The sequence below is a fragment of the Protomyctophum bolini genome, assembly GCF_963924005.1.
Source record: "Protomyctophum bolini genome assembly, chromosome: 16".
NCBI lineage: Eukaryota > Metazoa > Chordata > Actinopteri > Myctophiformes > Myctophidae > Protomyctophum > Protomyctophum bolini.
Window position 1 is genome coordinate 372,501 of NC_137877.1, and position 27,500 is coordinate 400,000.

The 27,500-nt window shown below is 41.2% G+C and overlaps 2 protein-coding genes and 1 long non-coding RNA gene across 3 annotated transcripts in view; all 3 read right to left on the bottom strand.

Annotated features, from left to right (window-relative positions):
- The window catches only part of tmem161b (transmembrane protein 161B), a 17,514-nt gene extending 14,140 nt beyond the window's left edge, over positions 1-3,374 (bottom strand). The window contains exons 1-3 of the mRNA XM_080785112.1: positions 2,951-3,374; positions 2,063-2,166; positions 362-442 (exon numbers count right to left, since the gene is read on the bottom strand). Of these exons, the coding sequence (XP_080641238.1) occupies positions 362-442; positions 2,063-2,166; positions 2,951-2,953 (188 nt within the window). The 5' untranslated portion in view covers positions 2,954-3,374. The remainder of the gene's footprint in view (positions 1-361; positions 443-2,062; positions 2,167-2,950) is intronic.
- A 17,708-nt stretch (positions 3,375-21,082) lies between these two features.
- Positions 21,083-24,941, bottom strand: LOC308330230. Its single transcript, XR_013965475.1, has 2 exons — positions 21,655-24,941; positions 21,083-21,564 (listed from the first exon to the last, which is right to left on the bottom strand). It is a non-coding gene; the product is annotated as an uncharacterized lncRNA (long non-coding RNA).
- A 311-nt stretch (positions 24,942-25,252) lies between these two features.
- The window catches only part of LOC308330685 (myocyte-specific enhancer factor 2C-like), a 13,432-nt gene continuing 11,184 nt past the window's right edge, over positions 25,253-27,500 (bottom strand). The window contains exons 6-7 of the mRNA XM_080785656.1: positions 27,122-27,221; positions 25,253-26,821 (exon numbers count right to left, since the gene is read on the bottom strand). Coding sequence (XP_080641782.1) covers positions 26,395-26,821; positions 27,122-27,221 — 527 coding nt within the window. The 3' untranslated portion in view covers positions 25,253-26,394. The remainder of the gene's footprint in view (positions 26,822-27,121; positions 27,222-27,500) is intronic.

Sequence of the window (27,500 nt, forward strand, 5' to 3'; positions counted from 1 at the left end):
ATTGACCTACCAACACTGCCCGTCTGCCTCTGATTGGCCTACCTAATTAAGCTCCACCTCCGCGGACGACTGGCGCGGAGGAGAGCGTTTCTGGGAATATGGGCGCCGCGCAAGTCGTCCGGGGAAGTGGAGCTTATTTTCCATCCACCAGCCGTCTAAAAACCCGGAAAGAGAAGCCGTGCACAGTGCGCGGCTCTTTAATAAGTCTGGCAGCCCCTTAAGTGTGTGTGTGTGTGTGTGTGTGTGTAAATACACACAAAACAGATTTTCTTTTTTTCCACAGAACCCGAGGCTTGGCCCAGCCCGACCAATCAGCAACATTTTCAGGGACCAATCAGCGTACATTTTCACACCAACGCACCTGTCTTTCTTCTTCTTGGGTTGTTGTTTTCCCGCCAACGTCCTCAGCTCCTCGTCTGTCGGGTGCTGGAACCACTCCAGACTGCACAGGAAATGACATCACAGCGGAGAAAATTACATCACAGCGGAGGAAATGAATCCATCCACTACCAGTTCATACCAAGCCCCCAGCGTTGAAGCACTCGGCCCTAGTGGTTGGAGCGTGAACTGCAAACCAGTCTGTGTCTCATAGGAGGGCTGTGGGCGGTTCAGAAACCAGTCTGAACCGCCCACAGCCCTCCTATGAGACACAGAAACCAGTCTGTGTCTCATAGGAGGGCTGTGGGCGGTTCAGAAACCAGTCTGTGTCTCATAGGAGGGCTGTGGGCGGTTCAGAAACCAGTCTGTGTCTCATAGGAGGGCTGTGGGCAGTTCAGAAACAAGTCTGTGTCTCATAGGAGGGCTGTGGGTATGCGAGCAGCGCCAATGCGGAGCCTACACCCATCGGGGACCGCATGTAATTCCGACGGAGCATTATGCGCTGCTCCCGTGCTTGCGGTTATGGTTAGGGCATACACTTAATGTGGCCCTTAGATTATTTTGGAATACTGAAATATTATTGATTTTGGCTGTTACAATTCCAAACATGCAAACATGACCTGCTTTAATTACTTCAGTCCATATTAGAAGCTTTATATTATGTCCATATTAGTTCTGGAGTGAGTGTGGAACTATAGTAGCCTGGAGTGAGTGTGGAACTATAGTGGCCCTCTAGAGTGAGTGTGGAACTATAGTGGACCTCTGGAGTGAGTGTGGAACTATAGTGGTCCTCTGGAGTGAGTGTGGAACTATAGTGGCCCTCTGGAGTGAGTATGGAACTATAGTGGCCCTATGGAGTGAGTGTGGAACTATAGTGGCCCTCTGGAGTGAGTGTGGAACTATAGTGCCCCTCTAGAGTGAGTGTGGAACTATAGTGGCCCTCTGGAGTGAGTATGGAACTATAGTGGCCCTATGGAGTGAGTGTGGAACTATAGTGGCCCTCTGGAATGAGTGTGGAACTATAGTGGCCCTATGGAGTGAGTGTGGAACTATAGTGGCCCTCTGGAGTGAGTGTGGAACTATAGTGGCCCTCTGGAGTGAGTGTGGAACTATAGTGGCCCTCTAGAGTGAGTGCGGAACTATAGTGGCCCTCTGGAGTATGGAACTATAGTGGCCCTATGGAGTGAGTGTGGAACTATAGTGGCCCTCTGGAATGAGTGTGGAACTATAGTGGCCCTATGGAGTGAGTGTGGAACTATAGTGGCCCTCTGGAGTGAGTGTGGAACTATAATGGCCCTATGGAGTGAGTGTGGAACTATAGTGGCCCTCTGGAGTGAGTGTGGAACTATAGTGGCCCTATGGAGTGAGTGTGGAACTATAGTTGCCCACCCCTGGGTTAGGACGGACCAATGACTAGTCTGAACGACGTACTGCACCCCACCCAGTCTGAACTACATCACCCAGTCTGAACTACATCACCCAGTCTGAACTACATCATCCAGTCTGAACTACATCACCCAGTCTGAACTACATCACCCAGTCTGAACTACATACTGCACCACCCATCACCAAAAAGGTGAAATCAGTGACTCTTTGGCTCCTACATGTACAATATCTGTACAGTACCTAAAGGGTATATACTATTCTGTACAGTGAAACTCAGAGCATGAATAATACTAATTACCTGCCGCTACACAGTAGCCATCTTGCGAAGGAATAATGAGGGATGATTTTGGAGATGACGCTGGCCATCACCATGGTAACCACCAGCTGTACACCAATCACAGCCTGCGAAACAGAGAGGAGGAGGAGCCATGTGAGACAGGAGCAGACAGACAGACAGACAGACAGACAGACAGACAGACAGACAGACAGACAGACAGACAGCAATAACAATAATACCTCTTCTGGCTAATATGTATTTATCACTTACACACACACACAGAGAGAGAGAGAGAGAGAGAGAGAGAGAGAGAGAGAAAGAGAGAGAGAGAGAGAGAAGGGAACCCCAGGCTCTTATATTTACAGTAAATATTAACGTATTGTTCATTTCATGACTGTGAATGAAGTGATGTTTGTTTACATAGCAAGACGCGCACACACACACACACACACACACACACACACACACACACACACACACTTTCAAAAGACAGTGACATAAATACACAGTGCCTGTCTGTCCAATTTCCAATGTATTCATTTATCAGCCTCTCTTAATCCAGAGTGATTTACAGTAAGCAGAACAACACATGGTGATACATCACATACATAGAAATATAGTCACCTATAGGATCATAAGAACCTAACATCATTGTAATGTGCTTGAAATGTTCAATCAATCCGTCTAACAGTAGAATATCTATATAATAAAACAATGTGTTCTACATAATCTGTGTTCCTTCACACAGATTATAGCAGATATACGCACGCACACGCACACAGTGACAGTTAGCATGTTAGCTAAACACTGCAGCTCCATTCAATCCTAATGGGAGCTTTAAAGACCTCAAGCATAAAAACACAAATAATAAAGTAATAAAACACACAATATATAATAAATAGACCTCACCATGTTTGATGCTTTTAGCAGAGAGGAGATCAGCGGGGCCTGGAGCTCTCTGCAGCCCGGGGAACAGGCACCGTGGCCGGGGCTGTGAGAGGAGGAGATCAGCGGCGTCTGGAGCTCCCTGCAGCCCGGGGAACAGGCACCGTGGCTGGGCTGTGAGGCTGGGCTGTCACCCCCTCATGGATCCCTCCAGCCGGACACTTTTAACTAAAACATTTTTTAGTTTATTTATCCTTCTCTATCCTTCTCTCTCTGACCAGCGGATCCAGTGTGATGATGATGGTGTGTAGATCTGCTAGAGAAGGGATCTGTCTGCCTCCTTCCCTCCTATAACCTCCTATAAGCCTCTAAAAAGCTTAAACTAAAACATCTTATCTTCTCTATCCTCTCTAAGGTTTTATCTCCAAGCAGCGGAACAGTTTTGATGTTTAGATCTTCATCAGGATGGAGGTTTTCTCTCCTCTTCTCTTCCCAAACCAGACCTGGAGAGGACTGTGGTGTGTTTGGGGGGAAAAGCGCAGACCTACAAGATCTCAACGCGTCGCCGGAGCGGCGCGTTGAGATCTCGTAGATCTGTGCTTCTCGGGGGGGTCCTCCCGCTTAGAGGTCACCGCTCGCGCCGGGCTGTCCTCGCACGTCGCCTGTTCATAAATACACCCGTGAGTTAAATCATTATTAATTATACATGTTTATAATTTTTCCATCTCATTAAAAGTTGTTGTGATTCTAAACAGGATCTAGTGGGGTTTTTTTAGGTTGTGATAAAACGTAAAATATGTGTTTTTGGGAGGGGCATGTGGACCCCCCCTCCCCAAAAAGAACTACATCAAAGACTACAAACGGATCCGTGTTGCCATGTCTGCTTGTTATTATAAGCGGCTCTGGCCGCTTATAGCGGCCGTTTATAGCGGCTATTATAAGCGGCTATTCTTCTGTAAATATTGGTAGTTGTGTACTATAATTAAGTACTTCACTCTTATTTTAATTCTATATGACTTTACTACGTTTTACAAATATGGTATGTTTTAGCATAAACATAAAGAGGCTTGTTTAGTTAAGTTTCTTATTTGCTTTTATTTAATTTTTTGCTTGTTTTTTTTAATTATGTCTACTTGGTTTAAATATTACGTCTAATAATGTTTAAATTGAATACCAAACGACCCTTTACCAACAGTTAATTTAGTATTTCCCTCCCTCTCTGAAATCTGAAATTATCTTGTATACAGATGTATTTGATTGTATAGTAAATTAGTAATCGATCTCTATACTCTGTAAAATCAATAAATCAATCAATAACATGAGACAGAGACGGTGACTGCTTAATTAAGTTAATTTAGAGCAGTTAATTTCGTTTTATTTAACACATTTCTTTGTAATGGCATCATTATTATTAGTATTATTATTATGCCCGTGGATATACAGAGTGAACTTAACAATGATAAATTAATATGATAATGTTCTCTATAAATTGCAATGTAACACATTTCTTTATTCACATTAGCTACAATACAAAGGAAATCAGGGCGCTGTTTTTCCTTTCTTTTTTGACGATGGGTTCTCAGATTACATACAAACCGCTGAACTACAGCTCCATTTACAATATATAGGCAAAATGTAGTCTTTGCTCCCACCAAGTGGTGATAACGGCACATTACACAATACATGTTGCAGATTAACCATAGATAATATAATAATATCTTTGTCTAACGCTAACCTGCTTGTTTTAAACAATAATAAACTGTAACTATGAATCTACAGCGTTTATAATGAGAGACAATAAATGTTACAATATTACATCATAAATAATAACTATTATAACTGTAGAAAGGTTTATAAGTCTGTCATAGAACAGAGCATCATGTTGACATGCTGTTGCTAACATGCTAACTGGCTAGCTGCGTCACGTTATACCTTTAGTAACCACGTGAGCACTTCCGTTTTCTCTTCACAATAAACCACATTCCACTGTCAAGTTTCACATCAAACGCCACGTGAGAACGTCCGTTTTCTCTTCACAATAATACCGGACGTGGCCATAAGGACTACACTTAAGAACTACATAATCCATCCACCACGGGCCGCTAAAAGAACTACATTTCTAAACCCAAGAACTACATGTTCCATCCACCATGGGCCGCTAGAAGAACTACACTTAAGGACTCTAAGAACTACATGTTCCATCCACCACGGGTCGCTAGGAGAACTACATTCTAGCCTGTAAAGACTACATGTTCCATCCACCACGGGCCGCTAGAAGAACTACACGTAAGGACTCTAAGAACTACATGTTCCATCCACCACGGGTCGCTAGGAGAACTACATTCTAGCCTGTAAAAACTACATGTTCCATCCACCACGGGACGCTAGATCACGAGCATTAGCTTAAGTTATTGTTATTCTTGTCTTATCTTTATAGCTATTATTAAGGGTTATCGTTGCTTTAAAGGACAGTCCATTCATTGTGTAAATTATTAGGCTACTAATAGTTGGATGTGTTGAAATAAAGAACAGTTTTTACATCAAATGTAGGACGTTTTAGTTTTTACATAATTTGAAACGCTAGCTAGCAGCTAGCAGTCACAGCATTCGATAGGTCACCGATTTCAATGTAACACACCGGAAACCTCAACCAGAATCTGGTCACTTCAGAACTAAACAACACTCGATGTAAACAACAGACATTTCTGCTTTTAATAACGTATAAAACCTTTCAACAGCTACAGTACTGATTATTGATGAAGTTTATGAACTTGTACAACTATTAACATTATAGTAGTTAGTTTCTCTCATTATAAACGCTGTAGAATCATCGTTAAAGTGTATTATATTGCTTTAAAACAACCTTTGCGGTTAAACTGCAACAAGCATTCTGTAATGTGCCGTTATCACCACAGGGTGGCAGCAAAGCCTATACTTTTCTTATTGTAAATTGAGCCGTAAAATGAGGAGAAATGATTTTGTCAGTGGTTTTAGTTGTTCATATTATTATTACTACTATAATAGATACTACTGCTACTACTAATAATAATAATAATAATAATAATAAAAACAATAACAAATAATAAAGTTTATTTTAGTTTAACAGGGACAATACACATTATTTAATAATTTGTCTAATCCATATACCTGCACAGTTAATCATCTGTAGTCGGAATTGGAATGTGTTTCAGTGGCTCTAAAAACAGACATACAGATAGACTCACATTCACATCACATATTCATACAGTAGAAAAAAAGATACAAAAGTGCAAACATCATATGAGGGGGACCAATAAATAAGAAGAATGCAATGTTACAGTTCATGGTAAATGAATAGCAATTCCTCGTTAGCAGTTCATGGTTATTACAAAGCAGCTTCACGCTGTAAAGTGAAAAGAGTGCTACATGCCAGCTGTTTGAGGATAAAGGATTTCCAGGACAGTAAATATTAAATAATGATTTATAGGACAGTGTAAATATTAAATAATGCATCCTTGGCTCTAAGAAGGATTGAGTGAGTGACACACTTTTTATCTCCGCGCTTCACTTTACTATCTGACATTTATTATTTATTATCTATTATTTATTATTTACTATCTAATATTTATTATTTATCCAGAGAGACTCACAGAATACGTCTGTCTGTCTGTCTGTCTGTCTGTCTGTCTGTCTGTCTGTCTGTCTGTGTCGTTTGAATAGCGTGACATCTTGTGCACTTTGCATTTGAACTTGACCATGAATTAATGGGAGGGGGGGGGGGGGGGTCTGCTAAATGAGGAGGGGGGGAGGGTCTGCTAATAACAGGCATTATGTATTAATTAAGCAGAATATAAATGAGATACTTGATGTTGGTTTGGGATGTTATGTTATGTTTATTTTCTGGACGTGGAAACCATTTCGTTTATACTTAGAAACAGTAATATTTAATATAACATTTAAACATTTATAATCATTAGTGTTTAGCATGTTAACATTTGTCACACAGAGGATTAATTCCAATTAATCAATCCAACAGCTTTAGATCTGAACTCAACACACACACACACACACACACACACACACACACACACACACACACACACACACACACACACACACACACACACACAAACCTCAGTGTCTCTGGTTACCCCCCCCCCCCCCCCGCCCCCCCCACCCTCCGGGACAATAGCGGGTCATTATCCGCTTGGCTGAGAGAGAGAGAGAGAGAGAGAGAGAGAGAGAGAGTTCCATTGAAGTCCAATTGAAGCTGGTCTGGACCAATGAAAGGCCAGCTCTTGGGACTTGGCCTGCCTGTGGGTCTAAACTAGTCGACTAAATGATCATAAGGTTATTTTAGTCGACTATAAGATGTGTTTTGGCGGGCCTTGATTCCGTCGTAATGACTGATTTCACACTTACTGAAAATAGCAGATCCACACGCTCACAGCGTGTCGCACTGCAACGCGTTGTGAGCTTGTAGATCTGCTATTTTCAGCATGCAAGTGTAAAATGTCCACTAGTCCCTTCCTTTAGTCACCATGGCAGACAGACAGACAGACAGACTGGCAGACAGACAGACTGGCAGACAGACAGACAGACAGACAGACAGACAGACAGACAGACAGACAGACAGACAGACAGACAGACCAGCAGACTGTTCTTTGGGAATACAGATGAGTTTTGGTGAACTTGACGTCTTTTCATATGACCCTTGACCCCTCTGTCTGTCTGTCTGTCTGTCTGCCCCCCCCCCCCCCCCCCCACACACACACACACACACACACCGGCCCCCAGTAGCGTGGGAACAGGATTGTCCTCAGGTTCACAGAATCAATTAAGAAGACCCCTCCCCTCTCATCTCCCTCCTCCCACACACACACACACACACACACACACACACACACACACACACACACACACACACACACACACACACACACACACACACACACACACACACACACACACACACACACACACACACACACACACACACACACACACACACACACACACAGCCACTGCGTACTAGTCTACCTTAAATGAACTCAAAGCCAGAAAGCACACATACATACACACAGTGTGTTGACGGTGTTCCGTCGTACAGTCTGGAGCAACAGAAGCTCTGATCATGTGTCAAATATAAAGTGGAAGTGGAGCCTCCTCCCCACTTCTGTGTCATCTTTACAGTTGCGCACATTCATCCTAATATAAATAGAAATCGTCTAAGCATACATCTTATATATATATATCGCTTGCTGCTGATTAGCAGAAATGGAAATAAGCTTTAAAGTTATTTTAAGATGTATTTTCATGAACGGAAATGACAGCTTCCTCATTGGGACTTGGGGAGCCGTAGTTCCAGACTCTACATTCAGAGACTAGTTGTCTGGCTACGCGAGACGCGGTCCAGTGTGACACCAAAGGCTGTGGCTCAGGGTCAGGGGGTGAGGGGTCAGGGGTCAGATGAGAGTAGAAGTGGTCTTTACTTCCGGTTATCTAGCTTTATGACGAACACTACATACAGCTAGACAACCAAAGATAACAACACACTTCCTGGTTCTGAAAGAAAGTACAGAACTACAAAGATATCAACACACTTCCTGTTTCTAAAAGTACAAAACATCCCTTCCTACATTCTGAAAAACTACACAACTACAAAGATAACAAAGGAAACACTTCCTGTTTCGTGATCAGAGCTTCCGTTGCTCCAGACTGTACGACGGAAGCATTTATATTTGACTCGTGATCAGAGCTTCCGTTGCTCCAGACTGTACGACGGAAGCATTTATATTTTACTCATGATCAGAGCTTCCGTTGCTCCAGACTGTACGACGGAAGCATTTATATTTTACTCATGATCAGAGCTTCCGTTGCTCCAGACTGTACGACGGAAGCATTTATATTTTACTCGTGATCAGAGCTTCCGTTGCTCCAGACTGTATGACGGAAGCATTTATATTCGACTCGTGATCAGAGCTTCCGTTGCTCCAGACTGTATGACGGAAGCATTAATATTCGACTCGTGATCAGAGCTTCCGTTGCTCCAGACTGTATGACGGAAGCATTTATATTCGACTCGTGATCAGAGCTTCCGTTGCTCCAGACTGTACGACGGAAGCATTTATATTCGACTCATGATCAGAGCTTCCGTTGCTCCAGACTGTATGACGGAAGCATTTATATTCGACTCGTGATCAGAGCTTCCGTTGCTCCAGACTGTATGACGGAAGCATTTATATTTTACTCATGATCAGAGCTTCCGTTGCTCCAGACTGTACGACGGAAGCATTTGGAAATAGCGAGAGTCAACAGTCTGGCAACGCGAGACAAGCTTTACATTAAACTACATGAATGCTGCCTGTAAGTCTCTGTAACTGTACTGTAACTGTACTGTAACTGTACTGTAACTGTACTGTAACTGAACATTGTTCCTGATTGACTCAGTCAGCAAAATGCATGTCGAGGAGTCTCTCAATTCCAAACTCACCAACAACAGCCTAAACCTTTAGCAAACTGTCACTATAACAATATAATAATAATATATTAAAGTGTCACTATAATAATATAATAACATATTAAACTGTCACTATAATAATATATTAAAGTGTCACTATAACAATATAATAACATATTAAAGTGTCACTATAAAAACATATTAAACTGTCACTATAATAACATAATTAAACTGTCACTATAGTAATATATTAAACTGTCACTACACCTCATGGTGAAACAGAATCCATTCTTTTATAAACGATAACAATCTGTCACTACATCAAACTGACGGAAAGTAAATCAAACAACAAGGCTCTTGGGCAGAATTTCCTTGTGTGTGTGTGTGTGTGTGTGTGTGTGTGTGTGTGTGTGTGTGCGTGTATTTGAGAGAGAGAGAGAGTCTGGTGACAAAGCTCTCTCGCCCCATGGATTACATTTTGACACTTGAGAACAGACATATGGGAAGTGAGGGATCAGATGACAATTAACACACACGACAACAATGCAATGCTGAACACACCCACGCACCCACGCACGCACACAGACAAAGACACAGACACAGACATGGTCACACGCATGCATGGACACACACACACACACACACACACACACACACACACACACACACACACACACACACACACACACACACACACACACACACACACACACACACACACACACACACACACACACACACGTTCAAAATTATTACATTCAATCACAGCTCAGAATCTCCTCCCGCGCAGGGTTAGGGTTAACCCTAACCCTTTAACCCTAACCCTAGGCGGGGCTAATTAGTGTCAATTTGGGGGTCCTTGACATGAACCACTGGTTTAACCCATTCTGACCTGAGATCAGATTCTATAAACGTCTTCTCCATCCTGACAGTTTTCCATTCTGACCTGAGATCAGATTCTATAAACGTCTTCTACATCCTGACAGTTTTCCATTCTGACCTGAGATCAGATTCTATAAACCTCTTCTACATCCTGACAGTTTTCTATTCTGACCTGAGATCAGATTCTATTCAATGTCTTCTACATCCTGACAGTTTTCTGAAAAAGCCATGTCTTCTATGTCAGTCGTTCTTCCATTTTTCAAAAATAGCAGACCTACAAGCTCGTAGCGCGCCAGAGCTTGGAGATCTGCTATTTTTCAATAGCTAAAGCAGGACATGATGCTAACACCGAAATGGGTTAAATAACCACCTTGACCATGGCCTCCTGAGTGACCCCAGATGACCCCAGATGACCCCATGGTCTGCAAAAGCAGTGACCCTAAAAAAAACACCTCACTTCACTTACTCTTCAAAGCAGCAACGCGTCAGTCTGACACGTGTCAATCACACGTCAGTCCGTCTGACATCTGTCAATCACACGTCAGTCAGTCTGACATCTGTCAATCATGTCAGTAAGTCTGTGATCTGTCCATCGAGTCAGAGAAAGATAAGACCTAAAAAAATTCCCAAAAAGAGAAAGAAATGATAAAAATCAGAATATATCCATCCATGCAGACGTTATCCTGTTGATATTAATATTAAAGAATATGTCCGAAATAATAATCCATAAATCCATGCAGACGTTATAATATAATCCATCCGGACGTCGTGGATTCAGAGACAAACCGCTGTGAAGTTCCCGATCGGTGAAATTTAGTCTCCGTGTGAGAATCACTGAGCGTTCCATCTGACACACACACACACACACACACACACACACACACACACACACACACACACACACACACACACACACACACACTTGAGCTGTGAGTGTCCCAAGAATTTTTCCCCCTTTCATTTCTTTTCAACAAGGGGGTGGGGTTAGGTTGTGTGTGTGTGTGTGTGTGTGTGTGTGTGTGTGTGTGTGTGGGGAGGGGGGAGCGGGGGGAAGTGCTCTGAAATTTAAACAGGTCCCTGCCTCCTTTTGTTGAGACACACACTGAGGACGCATTGTCCCCCCTCTCCACGCACGTACACACACACACACACACACACACACACACACACACACACACACACACACACACACACACACACACACACACACACACACACACACACACACACACACAGTAATGGATACGTGTCAGGCTCTCAGCTTTAGCACGCTTTGAGAACACAGGAACCACTTCTACATTATTATTATTATTAATAATATTATTATCATAAGCTAATTTAACCCTGAGTTGTGTTACACTCTCAGTTACAGGCCTGTAAGGGTCCATTTGGTTCCATATGTAGGCCTACATACGTAGATAATGTCCTAGATATGGATCTAAGGGTCCATTTGGTTCATAGAACAAGTATCTAAACGTAATATTTAGGTCATTGTTGACCTTCATATTCACACTAATATCTGGTAGAGCAACCACCAGACACTAGATGAGGAAATGCTGCCATCTGTTGGCTGTGTGGATGAACCACATGCAGCTCACAGGCTCAACAGGAGTGGATATAAAGGATGGAATGAATGATAGAACAGTCATCCTCTTGTGTGTTGACTAGTGAGGCCTAGGAGACATTTATACTGCATTGTGTGTTGGCTAGTGAGATGCACCCTAGGAGACATTTATACTTCATTGTGTGTTGACTAGTGAGACGCACCCTTGGAGACATTTATACTTCATTGTGTGTTGACTAGTGAGATGCACCCTAGGAGACATTTATACTGCATTGTGTGTTGACTAGTGAGATGCACCCTAGGAGACATTTATACTTCATTGTGTGTTGACTAGTGAGATGCACCCTAGGAGACATTTATACTTCATTGTGTGTTGACTAGTGAGACGCACCCTTGGAGACATTTATACTTCATTGTGTGTTGACTAGTGAGATGCACCCTAGGAGACATTTATACTGCATTGTGTGTTGACTAGTGAGATGCACCCTAGGAGACATTTATACTTCAAAGCGCAACAGTATTGCGCACAGAGAACAGCTAAAGGAAAGGAAAGGTACTATGTTTACCCAGGGTAACTGGACAAAAGGTACTATGTTTACCCAGGGTAACTGGACTAAGGAAAGGAAAGGTACTATGTTTACCCAGGGTAACTGGACTAAAGGTACTATGTTTACCCAGGGTAACTGGACAAAAGGTACTATGTTTACCCAGGGTAACTGGACTAAGGAAAGGAAAGGTACTATGTTTACCCAGGGTAACTGGACTAAGGAAAGGAAAGGTACTATGTTTACCCAGGGTAACTGGACTAAGGAAAGGAAATGTACTATGTTATGGTTGGCAATATAACTTTTACAGACAAACAAAACAATTGGGAACGTACCCTATGCGCCTTCTGCACAGATTATTCAGGAGTTCAGTTAAGTTCTTTCATATTATATTATTTTCTCTTATCTTTGTCATGTCATGTCAGACATGAGAGAGCTCCTCTCTGCAGCTCTACTCTGTTTGTTCTGATCTGACATGCAAAAGACCCAACAGGTGCTTTAAATGAGGTGATTAGAATGAGGTGATTAGAGCAGGTGAGCCCAATTCAACCTTCCCAGGAACCAGATAGACCACAAAACAGAGCACAGTAGATGGCACTATATCACCATGCATCTATATGTACCCAAATAACATACCTATAAAGTTCACATATACATTTTCAGAAAGATAAGCAATAAAATAGAATAGAAACTAAAAATAGAAAAATAGAAATAGAAAAGTACAAAATACCCATTTCTGGGACAGTTACATCGTCTATAGCAGGGATACTCAAATAGATTTACCTGTGGGCCACATTACAAAAATGGCAAGGGGCCAGGGGCCAGTAGATAAAATTACGACATTAATGATACTTGATAACTTCTCTCTTTCAATTGCTTTATTTTCGCAAAATGTATCAAAGTACAATGTGCATGCACACAATATGTAAATAAATAAATGTGTTACATTTTCTTGCATAAACACAAAGAGCTGTTTCCATAACTGCACAAATTATTGCACATAACATGAGTAGCTGTTATAATAACATAATAACATAACATGAGTAGCTCTTTGCCTGCCTGCCTGCCTGTCTGTCTGTCTGTCCATGAGTAGTTATTTGTCTGTCTGTCAATGAGTAGCTGTCTTACTGTCTGCCTGTCTATGAGTAGCTGTCTGCCTGCCTGTCTATGAGTAGCTGTCTGTCTGTCTGCCTGCCTGCCTGTCCAATTGTCCATAAGTAGCTGTCTGTCTGCCTGTCTGAGTAGCTGTCTGCCTGCCTGCCTAATTGTCCATGAGTAGCTGTCTGTCTGCCTGTCTATGAGTAGCTGTCTGCCTGCCTGCCTAATTGTCCATGAGTAGCTGTCTGTCTGCCTGTTTATGAGTAGCTGTCTGCCTTCCTGCCTGTCCAATTGTCCATGAGTAGCTGTCTGTCTGTCTATGAGTAGCTGTCTGCCTTCCTCAATTATTTTAATTTTTTATTTTAATACTTATTATAGTATTACTTATAATAATGTAATTAAAGATAACTTCATTCAGATTTATTTATTTTTATTTCATTTTCCAGATTTGTTTTTCTTCTTTTTTTTTAGATTTTCATTGGTGGGCCAGTCATAATGGTCCCGCGGGCCTGATGTGGCGCGCGGGCCTGAGGTTGAGTATCACTGGGCTATAGCCCATATCGTACGGCATACTATAGCACGCCGTTTTTCATCATTTTTGAGGATTTGAAAAAAATGACGAAATGACAAAAACGATGGGTTATAGCCCATGTTTTTTGAAATTTTGGAAAAAAAAAAATAGCCTCGTTTCTCATCATTTTGGACCGTGGGCTATAGCCCATATCGTACGGCATACTATAGCGCGCCGTTTTTCATCATTTCTGAGGATTTGAAATAAATGACGAAATGACAAAAACGATGGGTTATAGCCCATGTTTTTTGAAATTTTGAAAAAAAAAATTAGCCTCGTTTCTCATCATTTTGGACCGTGGGCTATAGCCCATATCGTACGGCATACTATAGCGCGCCGTTTTTCATCATTTTTGAGGATTTGAAAAAAATGACGAAATGACAAAAACGATGGGTTATAGCCCATGTTTTTTGAAATTTTGAAAAAAAAAGTTAGCCTCGTTTCTCATCATTTTGGACCATGGGTTATAGCCCATATCGTACGGCATACTATAGCGCGCCGTTTTTCATCATTTTTGAGGATTTGAAAAAAATGACGAAATGACAAAAACGATGGGTTATAGCCCATGTTTTTTTAAATTTTGAAAAAAAAAGTTAGCCTCGTTTCTCATCATTTTGGACCGTGGGCTATAGCCCATATCGTACGGCATACTATAGCGCGCAGTTTTTCATCATTTTTGAAGATTTGAAAAAAATGACGAAATGACAAAAACGATGGGTTATAGCCCATGTTTTTTGAAATTTTGGAAAAAAAAGTTAGCCTCGTTTCTCATCATTTTGGACCGTGGGCTATAGCCCATATCGTACGGCATACTATAGCGCGCCGTTTTTCATCATTTTTGAGGATTTGAAATAAATGACGAAATGACAAAAACGATGGGTTATAGCCCATGTTTTTTGAAATTTTGAAAAAAAAAATTTGCCTTGTTTCTCATCATTTTGGACCGTGGGCTATAGCCCATATCGTACGGCATACTATAGCGCGCCGTTTTTCATAATTTTTGAGGATTTGAAAAAAATGACGAAATGACAAAAACGATGGGTTATAGCCCATGTTTTTTGAAATTTTGAAAAAAAAAGTTAGCCTCGTTTCTCATCATTTTGGACCGTGGGCTATAGCCCATATCGTACGGCATACTATAGCGCGCAGTTTTTCATAATTTTTGAAGATTTGAAAAAAATGACGAAATGACAAAAACGATGGGTTATAGCCCATGTTTTTTGAAATTTTGGAAAAAAAAGTTAGCCTCGTTTCTCATCATTTTGGACCGTGGGCTATAGCCCATATCGTACGGCATACTATAGCGCGCCGTTTTTCATCATTTTTGAGGATTTGAAAAAAATGACGAAATGACAAAAACGATGGGTTATAGCCCATGTTTTTTGAAATTTTGAAAAAAAAAGTTAGCCTCGTTTCTCATCATTTTGGACCGTGGGCTATAGCCCATATCGTACGGCATACTATAGCGCGCAGTTTTTCATCATTTTTGAAGATTTGAAAAAAATTACGAAATGACAAAAACGATGGGTTATAGCCCATGTTTTTTGAAATTTTGGAAAAAAAAGTTAGCCTCGTTTCTCATCATTTTGGACCGTGGGCTATAGCCCATATCGTACGGCATACTATAGCGCGCCGTTTTTCATCATTTTTGAGGATTTGAAAAAAATGACGAAATGACAAAAACGATGGGTTATAGCCCATGTTTTTTGAAATTTTGAAAAAAAAAGTTAGCCTCGTTTCTCATCATTTTGGACCATGGGCTATAGCCCATATCGTACGGCATACTATAGCGCGCCGTTTTTCATCATTTTTGAGGATTTGAAAAAAAGACGAAATGACAAAAACGATGGGTTATAGCCCATGTTTTTTTAAATTTTGAAAAAAAAGTTAGCCTCGTTTCTCATCATTTTGGACCGTGGGCTATAGCCCATATCGTACGGCATACTATAGCGCGCTGTTTTTCATCATTTTTGAAGATTTGAAAAAAATGACAAAATGACAAAAACGATGGGTTATAGCCCATGTTTTTTGAAATTTTGGAAAAAAAAGTTAGCCTCGTTTCTCATCATTTTGGACCGTGGGCTATAGCCCATATCGTACGGCATACTATAGCGCGCAGTTTTTCATCATTTTTGAAGATTTGAAAAAAATGACGAAATGACAAAAACGATGGGTTATAGCCCATGTTTTTTGAAATTTTGGAAAAAAAAGTTAGCCTCGTTTCTCATCATTTTGGACCGTGGGCTATAGCCCATATCGTACGGCATACTATAGCGCGCCGTTTTTCATCATTTTTGAGGATTTGAAAAAAATGACGAAATGACAAAAACGTTGGGTTATAGCCCATGTTTTTTGAAATTTTGAAAAAAAAGTTAGCCTCGTTTCTCATCATTTTGGACCGTGGACTATAGCCCATATCGTACCGCATACTATAGCGCGCAGTTTTTCATCATTTTTGAGGATTTGAAAAAAATTACGAAATGACAAAAACGATGGGTTATAGCCCATGTTTTTTGAAATTTTGGAAAAAAAAGTTAGCCTCGTTTCTCATCATTTTGGACCGTGGGCTATAGCCCATATCGTACGGCATACTATAGCGCGCAGTTTTTCATCATTTTTGAGGATTTGAAAAAAATGACAAAATGACAAAAACGATGGGTTATAGCCCATGTTTTTTGAAATTTTGGAAAAAAAAGTTAGCCTCGTTTCTCATCATTTTGGACCGTGGACTATAGCCCATATCGTACGGCATACTATAGCGCGCAGTTTTTCATCATTTTTGAAGATTTGAAAAAAATTACGAAATGACAAAAACGATGGGTTATAGCCCATGTTTTTTGAAATTTTGGAAAAAAAAGTTAGCCTCGTTTCTCATCATTTTGGACCGTGGGCTATAGCCCATATCGTACGGCATACTATAGCGCGCCGTTTTTCATCATTTTTGAGGATTTGAAAAAAATGACGAAATGACAAAAACGTTGGGTTATAGCCCATGTTTTTTGAAATTTTGAAAAAAAAAGTTAGCCTCGTTTCTCATCATTTTGGACCATAGGCTATAGCCCATATCGTACGGCATACTATAGCGCGCCGTTTTTCATCATTTTTGAGGATTTGAAAAAAATGACGAAATGACAAAAACGATGGGTTATAGCCCATGTTTTTTGAAATTTTGGAAAAAAAAGTTAGCCTCGTTTCTCATCATTTTGGACCGTGGGCTATAGCCCATATCGTACGGCATACTATAGCGCGCCGTTTTTCATCATTTCTGAGGATTTGAAAAAAAATGACGAAATGACAAAAACGATGGGTTATAGCCCATGTTTTTTTAAATTTTGAAAAAAAAGTTAGCCTCGTTTCTCATCATTTTGGACCGTGGGCTATAGCCCATATCGTACGGCATACTATAGCGCGCTGTTTTTCATCATTTTTGAAGATTTGAAAAAAATGACAAAATGACAAAAACGATGGGTTATAGCCCATGTTTTTTGAAATTTTGGAAAAAAAAGTTAGCCTCGTTTCTCATCATTTTGGACCGTGGGCTATAGCCCATATCGTACGGCATACTATAGCGCGCAGTTTTTCATCATTTTTGAAGATTTGAAAAAAATGACAAAATGACAAAAACGATGGGTTATAGCCCATGTTTTTTGAAATTTTGGAAAAAAAAGTTAGCCTCGTTTCTCATCATTTTGGACCGTGGGCTATAGCCCATATCGTACGGCATACTATAGCGCGCCGTTTTTCATCATTTTTGAGGATTTGAAAAAAATGACAAAATGACAAAAACGATGGGTTATAGCCCATGTTTTTTGAAATTTTGGAAAAAAAAGTTAGCCTCGTTTCTCATCATTTTGGACCGTGGGCTATAGCCCATATCGTACGGCTTACTATAGCGCGCAGTTTTTCATCATTTTTGAAGATTTGAAAAAAATGACGAAATGACAAAAACGATGGGTTATAGCCCATGTTTTTTGAAATTTTGGAAAAAAAAGTTAGCCTCGTTTCTCATCATTTTGGACCGTGGGCTATAGCCCATATCGTACGGCATACTATAGCGCGCCGTTTTTCATCATTTTTGAGGATTTGAAAAAAATGACGAAATGACAAAAACGTTGGGTTATAGCCCATGTTTTTTGAAATTTTGAAAAAAAAAGTTAGCCTCGTTTCTCATCATTTTGGACCATAGGCTATAGCCCATATCGTACGGCATACTATAGCGCGCCGTTTTTCATCATTTTTGAGGATTTGAAAAAAATGACGAAATGACAAAAACGATGGGTTATAGCCCATGTTTTTTGAAATTTTGGAAAAAAAAGTTAGCCTCGTTTCTCATCATTTTGGACCGTGGGCTATAGCCCATATCGTACGGCATACTATAGCGCGCCGTTTTTCATCATTTTTGAGGATTTGAAAAAAATGACAAAATGACAAAAACGATGGGTTATAGCCCATGTTTTTTGAAATTTTGGAAAAAAAAGTTAGCCTCGTTTCTCATCATTTTGGACCGTGGGCTATAGCCCATATCGTACGGCATACTATAGCGCGCCGTTTTTCATCATTTTTGAGGATTTGAAATAAATGACGAAATGACAAAAACGATGGGTTATAGCCCATGTTTTTTGAAATTTTGAAAAAAAAAGTTAGCCTCGTTTCTCATCATTTTGGACCGTGGGCTATAGCCCATATCGTACGGCATACTATAGCGCGCAGTTTTTCATCATTTTTGAAGATTTGAAAAAAATGACAAAATGACAAAAACGATGGGTTATAGCCCATGTTTTTTGAAATTTTGGAAAAAAAAGTTAGCCTCGTTTCTCATCATTTTGGACCGTGGGCTATAGCCCATATCGTACGGCATACTATAGCGCGCAGTTTTTCATCATTTTTGAAGATTTGAAAAAAATGACAAAATGACAAAAACGATGGGTTATAGCCCATGTTTTTTGAAATTTTGGAAAAAAAAGTTAGCCTCGTTTCTCATCATTTTGGACCGTGGGCTATAGCCCATATCGTACGGCATACTATAGCGCGCCGTTTTTCATCATTTTTGAGGATTTGAAAAAAATGACAAAATGACAAAAACGATGGGTTATAGCCCATGTTTTTTGAAATTTTGGAAAAAAAAGTTAGCCTCGTTTCTCATCATTTTGGACCGTGGGCTATAGCCCATATCGTACGGCTTACTATAGCGCGCAGTTTTTCATCATTTTTGAAGATTTGAAAAAAATGACGAAATGACAAAAACGATGGGTTATAGCCCATGTTTTTTGAAATTTTGGAAAAAAAAGTTAGCCTCGTTTCTCATCATTTTGGACCGTGGGCTATAGCCCATATCGTACGGCATACTATAGCGCGCCGTTTTTCATCATTTTTGAGGATTTGAAAAAAATGACGAAATGACAAAAACGTTGGGTTATAGCCCATGTTTTTTGAAATTTTGAAAAAAAAAGTTAGCCTCGTTTCTCATCATTTTGGACCATAGGCTATAGCCCATATCGTACGGCATACTATAGCGCGCCGTTTTTCATCATTTTTGAGGATTTGAAAAAAATGACGAAATGACAAAAACGATGGGTTATAGCCCATGTTTTTTGAAATTTTGGAAAAAAAAGTTAGCCTCGTTTCTCATCATTTTGGACCGTGGGCTATAGCCCATATCGTACGGCATACTATAGCGCGCCGTTTTTCATCATTTTTGAGGATTTGAAAAAAATGACAAAATGACAAAAACGATGGGTTATAGCCCATGTTTTTTGAAATTTTGGAAAAAAAAGTTAGCCTCGTTTCTCATCATTTTGGACCGTGGGCTATAGCCCATATCGTACGGCATACTATAGCGCGCCGTTTTTCATCATTTTTGAGGATTTGAAATAAATGACGAAATGACAAAAACGATGGGTTATAGCCCATGTTTTTTGAAATTTTGAAAAAAAAAGTTAGCCTCGTTTCTCATCATTTTGGACCGTGGGCTATAGCCCATATCGTACGGCATACTATAGCGCGCAGTTTTTCATCATTTTTGAAGATTTGAAAAAAATTAAAAAATTAAAAAAACGATGGGTTATAGCCCATGTTTTTTGAAATTTTGGAAAAAAAAGTTAGCCTCGTTTCTCATCATTTTGGACCGTGGGCTATAGCCCATATCGTACGGCATACTATAGCGCGCAGTTTTTCATCATTTTTGAAGATTTGAAAAAAATTACGAAATGACAAAAACGATGGGTTATAGCCCATGTTTTTTGAAATTTTGGAAAAAAAAGTTAGCCTCGTTTCTCATCATTTTGGACCGTGGGCTATAGCCCATATCGTACGGCATACTATAGCGCGCCGTTTTTCATCATTTTTGAGGATTTGAAAAAAATGACGAAATGACAAAAACGTTGGGTTATAGCCCATGTTTTTTGAAATTTTGAAAAAAAAAGTTAGCCTCGTTTCTCATCATTTTGGACCGTGGGCTATAGCCCATATCGTACGGCATACTATAGCGCGCAGTTTTTCATCATTTTTGAAGATTTGAAAAAAATGACAAAATTACAAAAACGATGGGTTATAGCCCATGTTTTTTGAAATTTTGGAAAAAAAAGTTAGCCTCGTTTCTCATCATTTTGGACCGTGGGCTATAGCCCATATCGTACGGCATACTATAGCGCACCGTTTTTCATCATTTTTGAGGATTTGAAAAAAATGACGAAATGACAAAAACGATGGGTTATAGCCCATGTTTTTTGAAATTTTTACAGCAACTACTACCTCACAGAATAATAAATATCTGTCTCTCCAAGTATCACCTCACACAAAAATATATTTTAATGACGTTTAGAAGATTTGGAACACTTCCCTGACTCAATGACCTCACAAAGACTCAATGACCTCACACAGACTCAATGACCTCACACAGACTCAATGACCTCACACAGACTCAATGACCTCACACAGACTCAATGACCTCACACTGACTCAATGACCTCACAAAGACTCAATGACGTCACACAGACTCAATGACCTCACACAGACTCAATGACCTCACACAGACTCAATGACCTCACACAGACTCACGTCAGGGTAACTAAGAAAGCTGAAACTTTACTGAAATCTGCAAAATACAAAGAACATTTCATCATCCCTCCAGCAGGGGGCAGTGTTTTCTCCACATAAAATTAACAGCTTAATGGTTTAGAAGTTAACCCCTTGAGTTCCACAGACGTTTGTTTTGTTTTGCGTTTTTTAACTTTTTTAATTTAATGACATCATTCATCCTCCAGGGGGCGACAAAGGCCAGCTTATGTCGCTGAAAACGTGCGTTCCAAAAACAACAAACAAACAAAAACAAACAAATCATAATTTTAACTCCTCCTGTTAAAGGAACAATCCCCCCTTTCTAAACCGCAGGGTTACAACACGATTCTTTCACTTTTATACCAGCTACATTTTGATCATAATTGTTTTACAGTCGGACGTTTTGGAGCCGTTTCTTTCTTTCTTTCTGTCGTGTTAACATTTCTGTAAAGGTTTATATTTCAAACTGTTGATTTAACAGACCTCACTGTGTTATCCTGTGAGGATCAGACTGTTGATTTAACAGACCTCACTGTGTTATCCTGTGAGGATCAGACTGTTGATTTAACAGACCTCACTGTGTTATCCTGTGAGGATCAGACTGTTGATTTAACAGACCTATTATTACCCATTATATTCAATGAACCACAGAGTAATGTCTATAATCACCTTTATTAATTCATCGGATTGTACGTTTAAAATCGCTTTAATGATCGCAGGAATGATCGAAACTCGTCCTGTGAGAAAGGTTCCGTGGTGCGATTAAAATGTTTATTTTTTTATATGTAACGTTTCTCTGTGGGATTTACAATAAAAAACTTACGTCAGTGAGCCTGGGGGAATAGCGCCACCTACAGTCACACTGTGGTTAACTGTCTGTGAGCCAGGGGGAATAGCGCCACCTACAGTCACACTGTGGTTAACTGTCTGTGAGCCAGGGGGATAGCGCCACCTACAGTCACACTGTGGTTAACTGTCTGTGAGCCAGGGGGAATAGTGCCACCTACAGTCACACTGTGGTTAACTGTCTGTGAGCCAGGGGGATAGCGCCACCTACTGTCACACTGTGGTTAACTGTCTGTGAGCCAGGGGGAATAGCGCCACCTACAGTCATACTGTGGTTAACTGTCTGTGAGCCAGGGGGAATAGCGCCACCTACTGTCACACTGTGGTTAACTGTCTGTGAGCCAGGGGGAATAGCGCCACCTACTGTCACACTGTGGTTAACTGTCTGTGAGCCTGGGGGAATAGCGCCACCTACTGTCACACTGTGGTTAACTGTCTGTGAGCCAGGGGGAATAGCGGCACCTACAGTCACACTGTGGTTAACTGTCTGTGAGCCAGGGGGATAGCGCCACCTACTGTCACACTGTGGTTAACTGTCTGTGAGCCAGGGGGAATAGCGCCACCTACAGTCACACTGTGGTTAACTGTCTGTGAGCCAGGGGGAATAGCGCCACCTACAGTCACACTGTGGTTCTCTATAAAAAAGTGTCGCTTCACCGTTTACTGTCCGAATGGTTCCATTTGCACCCTCTCAGAGCGACACACCCGTAAAGCCTCCATTTGGTTTATATAACTGTCAGTCATTTACCTGCAACCCCCTCAAGGACCCCTGGGGGTCCCCGGACCTTCTGGAACCCCCTCAAGGACCCCTGGGGGTCCCCGGACCTTCTGGAACCCCCTCAAGGGGGTCCCCGGACCTTCTGGAACCGGGTCCCCGGACCCCCTGGAACCCCCTCAAGGACCCCTGGGGGTCCTCACCATGAAGACCCCACTTTGAGACGCACCGATCAACGTTTTTTATATCAATGAACTGGACATATTTTAGAATTATTCCTAGAACAGAAAAACTGAAAAATCTAAACCGACCAATCGGATTGGACCTTCTCAGCGAGGTAAAAGCGGGTTCATAATTCGGCAGTACTGCGGTGTTGCTCATTCCGACACACATGAACGACGTTCAAAATTGAAAATGTCAAAACTTAATGTACATTTTGAGCAAAATTATTTTATTGAGTGTTTTTTTTTCCTTTGTTTGTTCCAATGCTTGTTGCAACCATAAAACCATTAAATTAATTAATGAATTAATTAAGGTGAACAATGAAATAAAAACCTTGTTACAGAAATGTTAGCGGCTTTGGTTTTTCCTTCGCAAACACATACATGTATACAGTCCATATATGTACGTACATACATACATACATACATGTATACAGTCCATATATGTACATACATACATACATACATACATACATACATGTATACAGTCCATATATGTACATACATACATACATACATGTACGGCATGTGATATAGTTGCTGTTTTTTGTAACGTCAATCCTTTGAATGAAAACATAATAATATTTATAATAATAACAATTATAAAAGCATAAATCAGGTGTATTTTGGAGGCTCCGCCTCTCTGACTGAACACACTGCTTACAGGAAATACACAAACACAATGGCAACCAATCGTTATGCACGGAGAGATAGATAGAGAGACTACCATTAACACTATGTAACAGAGAGAGAGAGAGAGACGAGAGAATGTGGCTAGTTTCCAACATCATCAAAATCAGAGATAAAAGAAAAAATCTAACTCAAACTTTTTATCTGAAAATAAACATTGAGCCTGGCCTGATAGATGGAGCCAGTGACACCGGGTCAGACCGGTACTTTAGACCAGTTTAGACCGGTTCAAACTGGTTCGGTTCAGACCGGTGCTTTAGACCAGTTTAGACCGGTTGAGACCGGTTCAAACCGGTTCAGACCGGTCACTCTTTGTCCTTCGCTGTTTGTTCTTTTTTATTATTATAATTTTTTTCAGAACAACCTCTGTTCTGAAGACTTGACCTGATGACCTGTGTGTGTGTGTGTGTGTGTCTGCGTGAAACAATTTGAAACGATCCAAATTAAAGGGGAAGTATCTTTCTGTTGTGGGGGAGGGTCAATGACATCATCAGTGGGTGTGACATCATCAGGTCCCGCCTCCAGACAGACAGGTCACATGGGTTCAGATATGATTGACGTGCAGCCCGCACACACAAGGAAAAAAACAAAACAAAACAAATATTATATATATATTTATATATTAGAAAGCTATACACAAGCATGTTAATTTCACAGATTTTTTTTCTTTTTTTTAAAGATTCTTAATATTACCATTATTATAATAATATAGTTAGAAATACACGTTTTAAAAAGAAAACCTCTAAAAGAGTTAAAACGCTTTATTCCGTTAAACCTCTACAAAGAGTTAAAACGCTTTATTCCGTTAAACCTCTACAAAGAGTTAAAACGCTTTATTCGGCAAAAGCATCGATTCGTTTGTCCCCGTATGGTTTTCATGGCTTAGTGGGCGTGGTCGAGGGGCGTGGCCTATATGGGGCGCGGCCCAATTAATTCCAACCAACCACCGCCGACCTCCTCCTAATTAGCAAAGCTATCAAAAAACACATTCTGGCTTAGAAACTACAAAAAGCCACAAAATTGCTTCGCGTTGTAATTTCCTTTCATATGAAAATATAAGCAAGTGTTTAAATTTATCGTACAATTGTTTTGTTTTTTTTACATTTTTTTAAACTTTTTTAAAAGGTTTATTAATACTGATTTTTTTAATAATAACAATAATAATGACAATAACAATAACAACAATAATAATAATGCGAGACCCAAGGGTGTTTTCTTTAGCTAGCGGTTAGCGTAGCTTCTTAACGTCGCAGTGCAGGTGTTCCCCTCAAGGTGGCGCTAGAGAAACAAACACTAACCCCGCCCCCCCCTTCAAAGGGTTCCCGCCCCGCTTTGACCTTTTGACCTGTACAGTCCTTCAAAATGTTTTGCATAATTAATTAATTAAGCTTCTCGTTTTTTTTGTAAAGAGTAAATAAATGTTTCTGGCAACGTTTTTGTCCCCCCCCCCCCCCCTAAACTCCACCCCCTTATTTACATAAATACGTTGAACCTGCCAACATGACATCAATCTAAGGATTTAATTAGTTCATTAATTAACAGCAGAGTAAATTAGATTGTACTGGAACACCTCAAGTGCTAGACACACACGCACACGCACACACACACGCACACGCACACGCACACGCACGCTCACACGCAGGCACGCACGCACACGCAAACACACACACACACAAACGCGCACAGTCGTGCGCTCGTGTTTTGTATTTTTTCATATCTCTAGTCACTGGTATAATATCGCTGAGACAAATTGTACGTTTTTTTTCCGTTTTTTTTAACTTTAGGAAACTTGAGTACCTGACTTTACTCTGTATGTATTTGATATGCATATATGAGTATGTACACAGAGTACTATGTATTTGATATGCATATATGTCCACATAGTACTATGTCTATGTATTTGATATGCATATATGTACACATACACACCAACACACGTAGAGATAGAATATGCATACATGATTATTTTATGGTTTTTCAGTTTTTTTAAATCAGACACAACACAACTTTATGCATAGTTCCCGCAAGGACGCACGCACGCACACGCGCACACACGCACGCACGCACGCATGCACGCACGCACACGCGCACACACGCACGCACGCACACCGTAACACCCAAACTGCTTTACAGAACTCCCAATATGTGGAGCTCACGCACGTGCACGCTACGTACGTGTGCACGGACACGCGCACGCTCTCGGCAAAACAAAATAAACATTTAAAACACATTGACCTCCAGCCGTGTTTTCACTGGTTACACACTAGAGGGCGGTCTCCGCCAACGTGTCGACGACGCTATGGTTGCTAGGAGACGGTTGCTAGGAGACGGACACTATACCGGAAATTAACCGGAAGTTATGTTTCATATTTGAGGAGCGCTAGCCCCTCCCCTAGCTCCTCCCCTAGCTCCTCCCCTAGCTCCTCCCCTGGCCCCTCCCCTAGTCCCTCCTATATACGGTTTGTATTTCAACGATGCTTGTTTAAGAAAACGCCTCATAGACAATAAAGATAAATGTAATGTTTGTTTTGAGGACTTAAACAAACAGCCAATGAAATCTTCGCTATGGGGTGATCGGCCAATCAGATCATCGGTATGGGGTGATTGGCCAATCAGATCATCGCTATGGGGTGATCGGCCAATCAGATCATCGCTATGGGGTGATCGGCCAATCAGATCATCGCTATGGGGTGCACACAAACACACAAAGCTGTTTATGGGAGGGGCTATAGGGTCGCTCGTTGGCGGGAGAGTTTTATTAATTAATTGATTACTGGCGATCAATGTGTTAAAGGGTTAGGGGGGGGGGCGTGGCTTCAGGGAGTGGGCGTGGCTTATGGATCATGTGGCCCAGCCCTCCGCTGACAGGCGCACCCGCTTGATTGACGGGCTGTCAATGTGTCGCTCGTCAGAGGCGTGACCTCCTCCTCCTCCTCGTCCTCCAATGAGCAGGGCGGAGGGGTTGAGGAAGTCTCCGCCTCCTCCCGTGATTGGCCCGCGGTGGTGATGATGCGTGTGGTTGTGGGCGGCGGCCTCAGAGTCCTCGGAGCCGCAGCTGCTCAGACTGTCCACCGGGGAGCGCCCCTGAGGCCCGCCGCCCCCATGCTGCTGCTGATTGGCCGAGGACTGCTGCTGCTGGGCCACACCCCCTCCATAGGCTCCACCACTGCCGGAGCGAGGAGGTGAGACGGGTTCCGACTTGATGTGCATTTGACCTGTCTGACCCCCCGAACCCACAGACAGGTTGCTCTGGCAGAACTGTCTGTCTCTGTGGAGAGAGAGAGAGAGAGAGAGAGAGAGAGAGAGAGAGAGAGAGAGAGAGACAGAGAGAGAGAGAGAGAGACAGACAGAGAGAGAGAGAGACAGAGAGAGAGAGAGACAGAGAGAGAGAGAGAGAGAGACAGACAGAGAGAGAGAGAGACAGACAGAGAGAGTTCACAAGTTAATTAAATGGATTGCATTTTTATAGCGCTTTTTTTTTATAGCGAGTGCTTTTACTCAAAGCACTTTGTTGCCATCTGCTCATTGAACCCAGATGGATTCTGGGTAGTGTAGTACCAGTACGTACCCATAGAGGTGCTGTTGCCATCCACTCATAGAACCCAGATGTAGAGACGAACTGTTGAACCCAGAGAGTGAGGACAGGTCTGCACTGTTCAGGGAATACTCTGAAAATATAGAAATATAAATACTTAAAATATCCGTGTGATCCTGTCGGGAGCGGATGATAATCGTTACGTCATGTTGTAGTCATTGTTTTGTAGTCATCAGGATGATATCGTTACGTCATGTTGTAGTCATTGTTTTGTAGTCATCAGGATGATATCGTTACGTCATGTTGTAGTATTGTTTTGTAGTCATCAGGATGATATCGTTACGTCATGTTGTAGTATTGTTTTGTAGTCATCAGGATGATATCGTTACGTCATGTTGTAGTATTGTTTTGT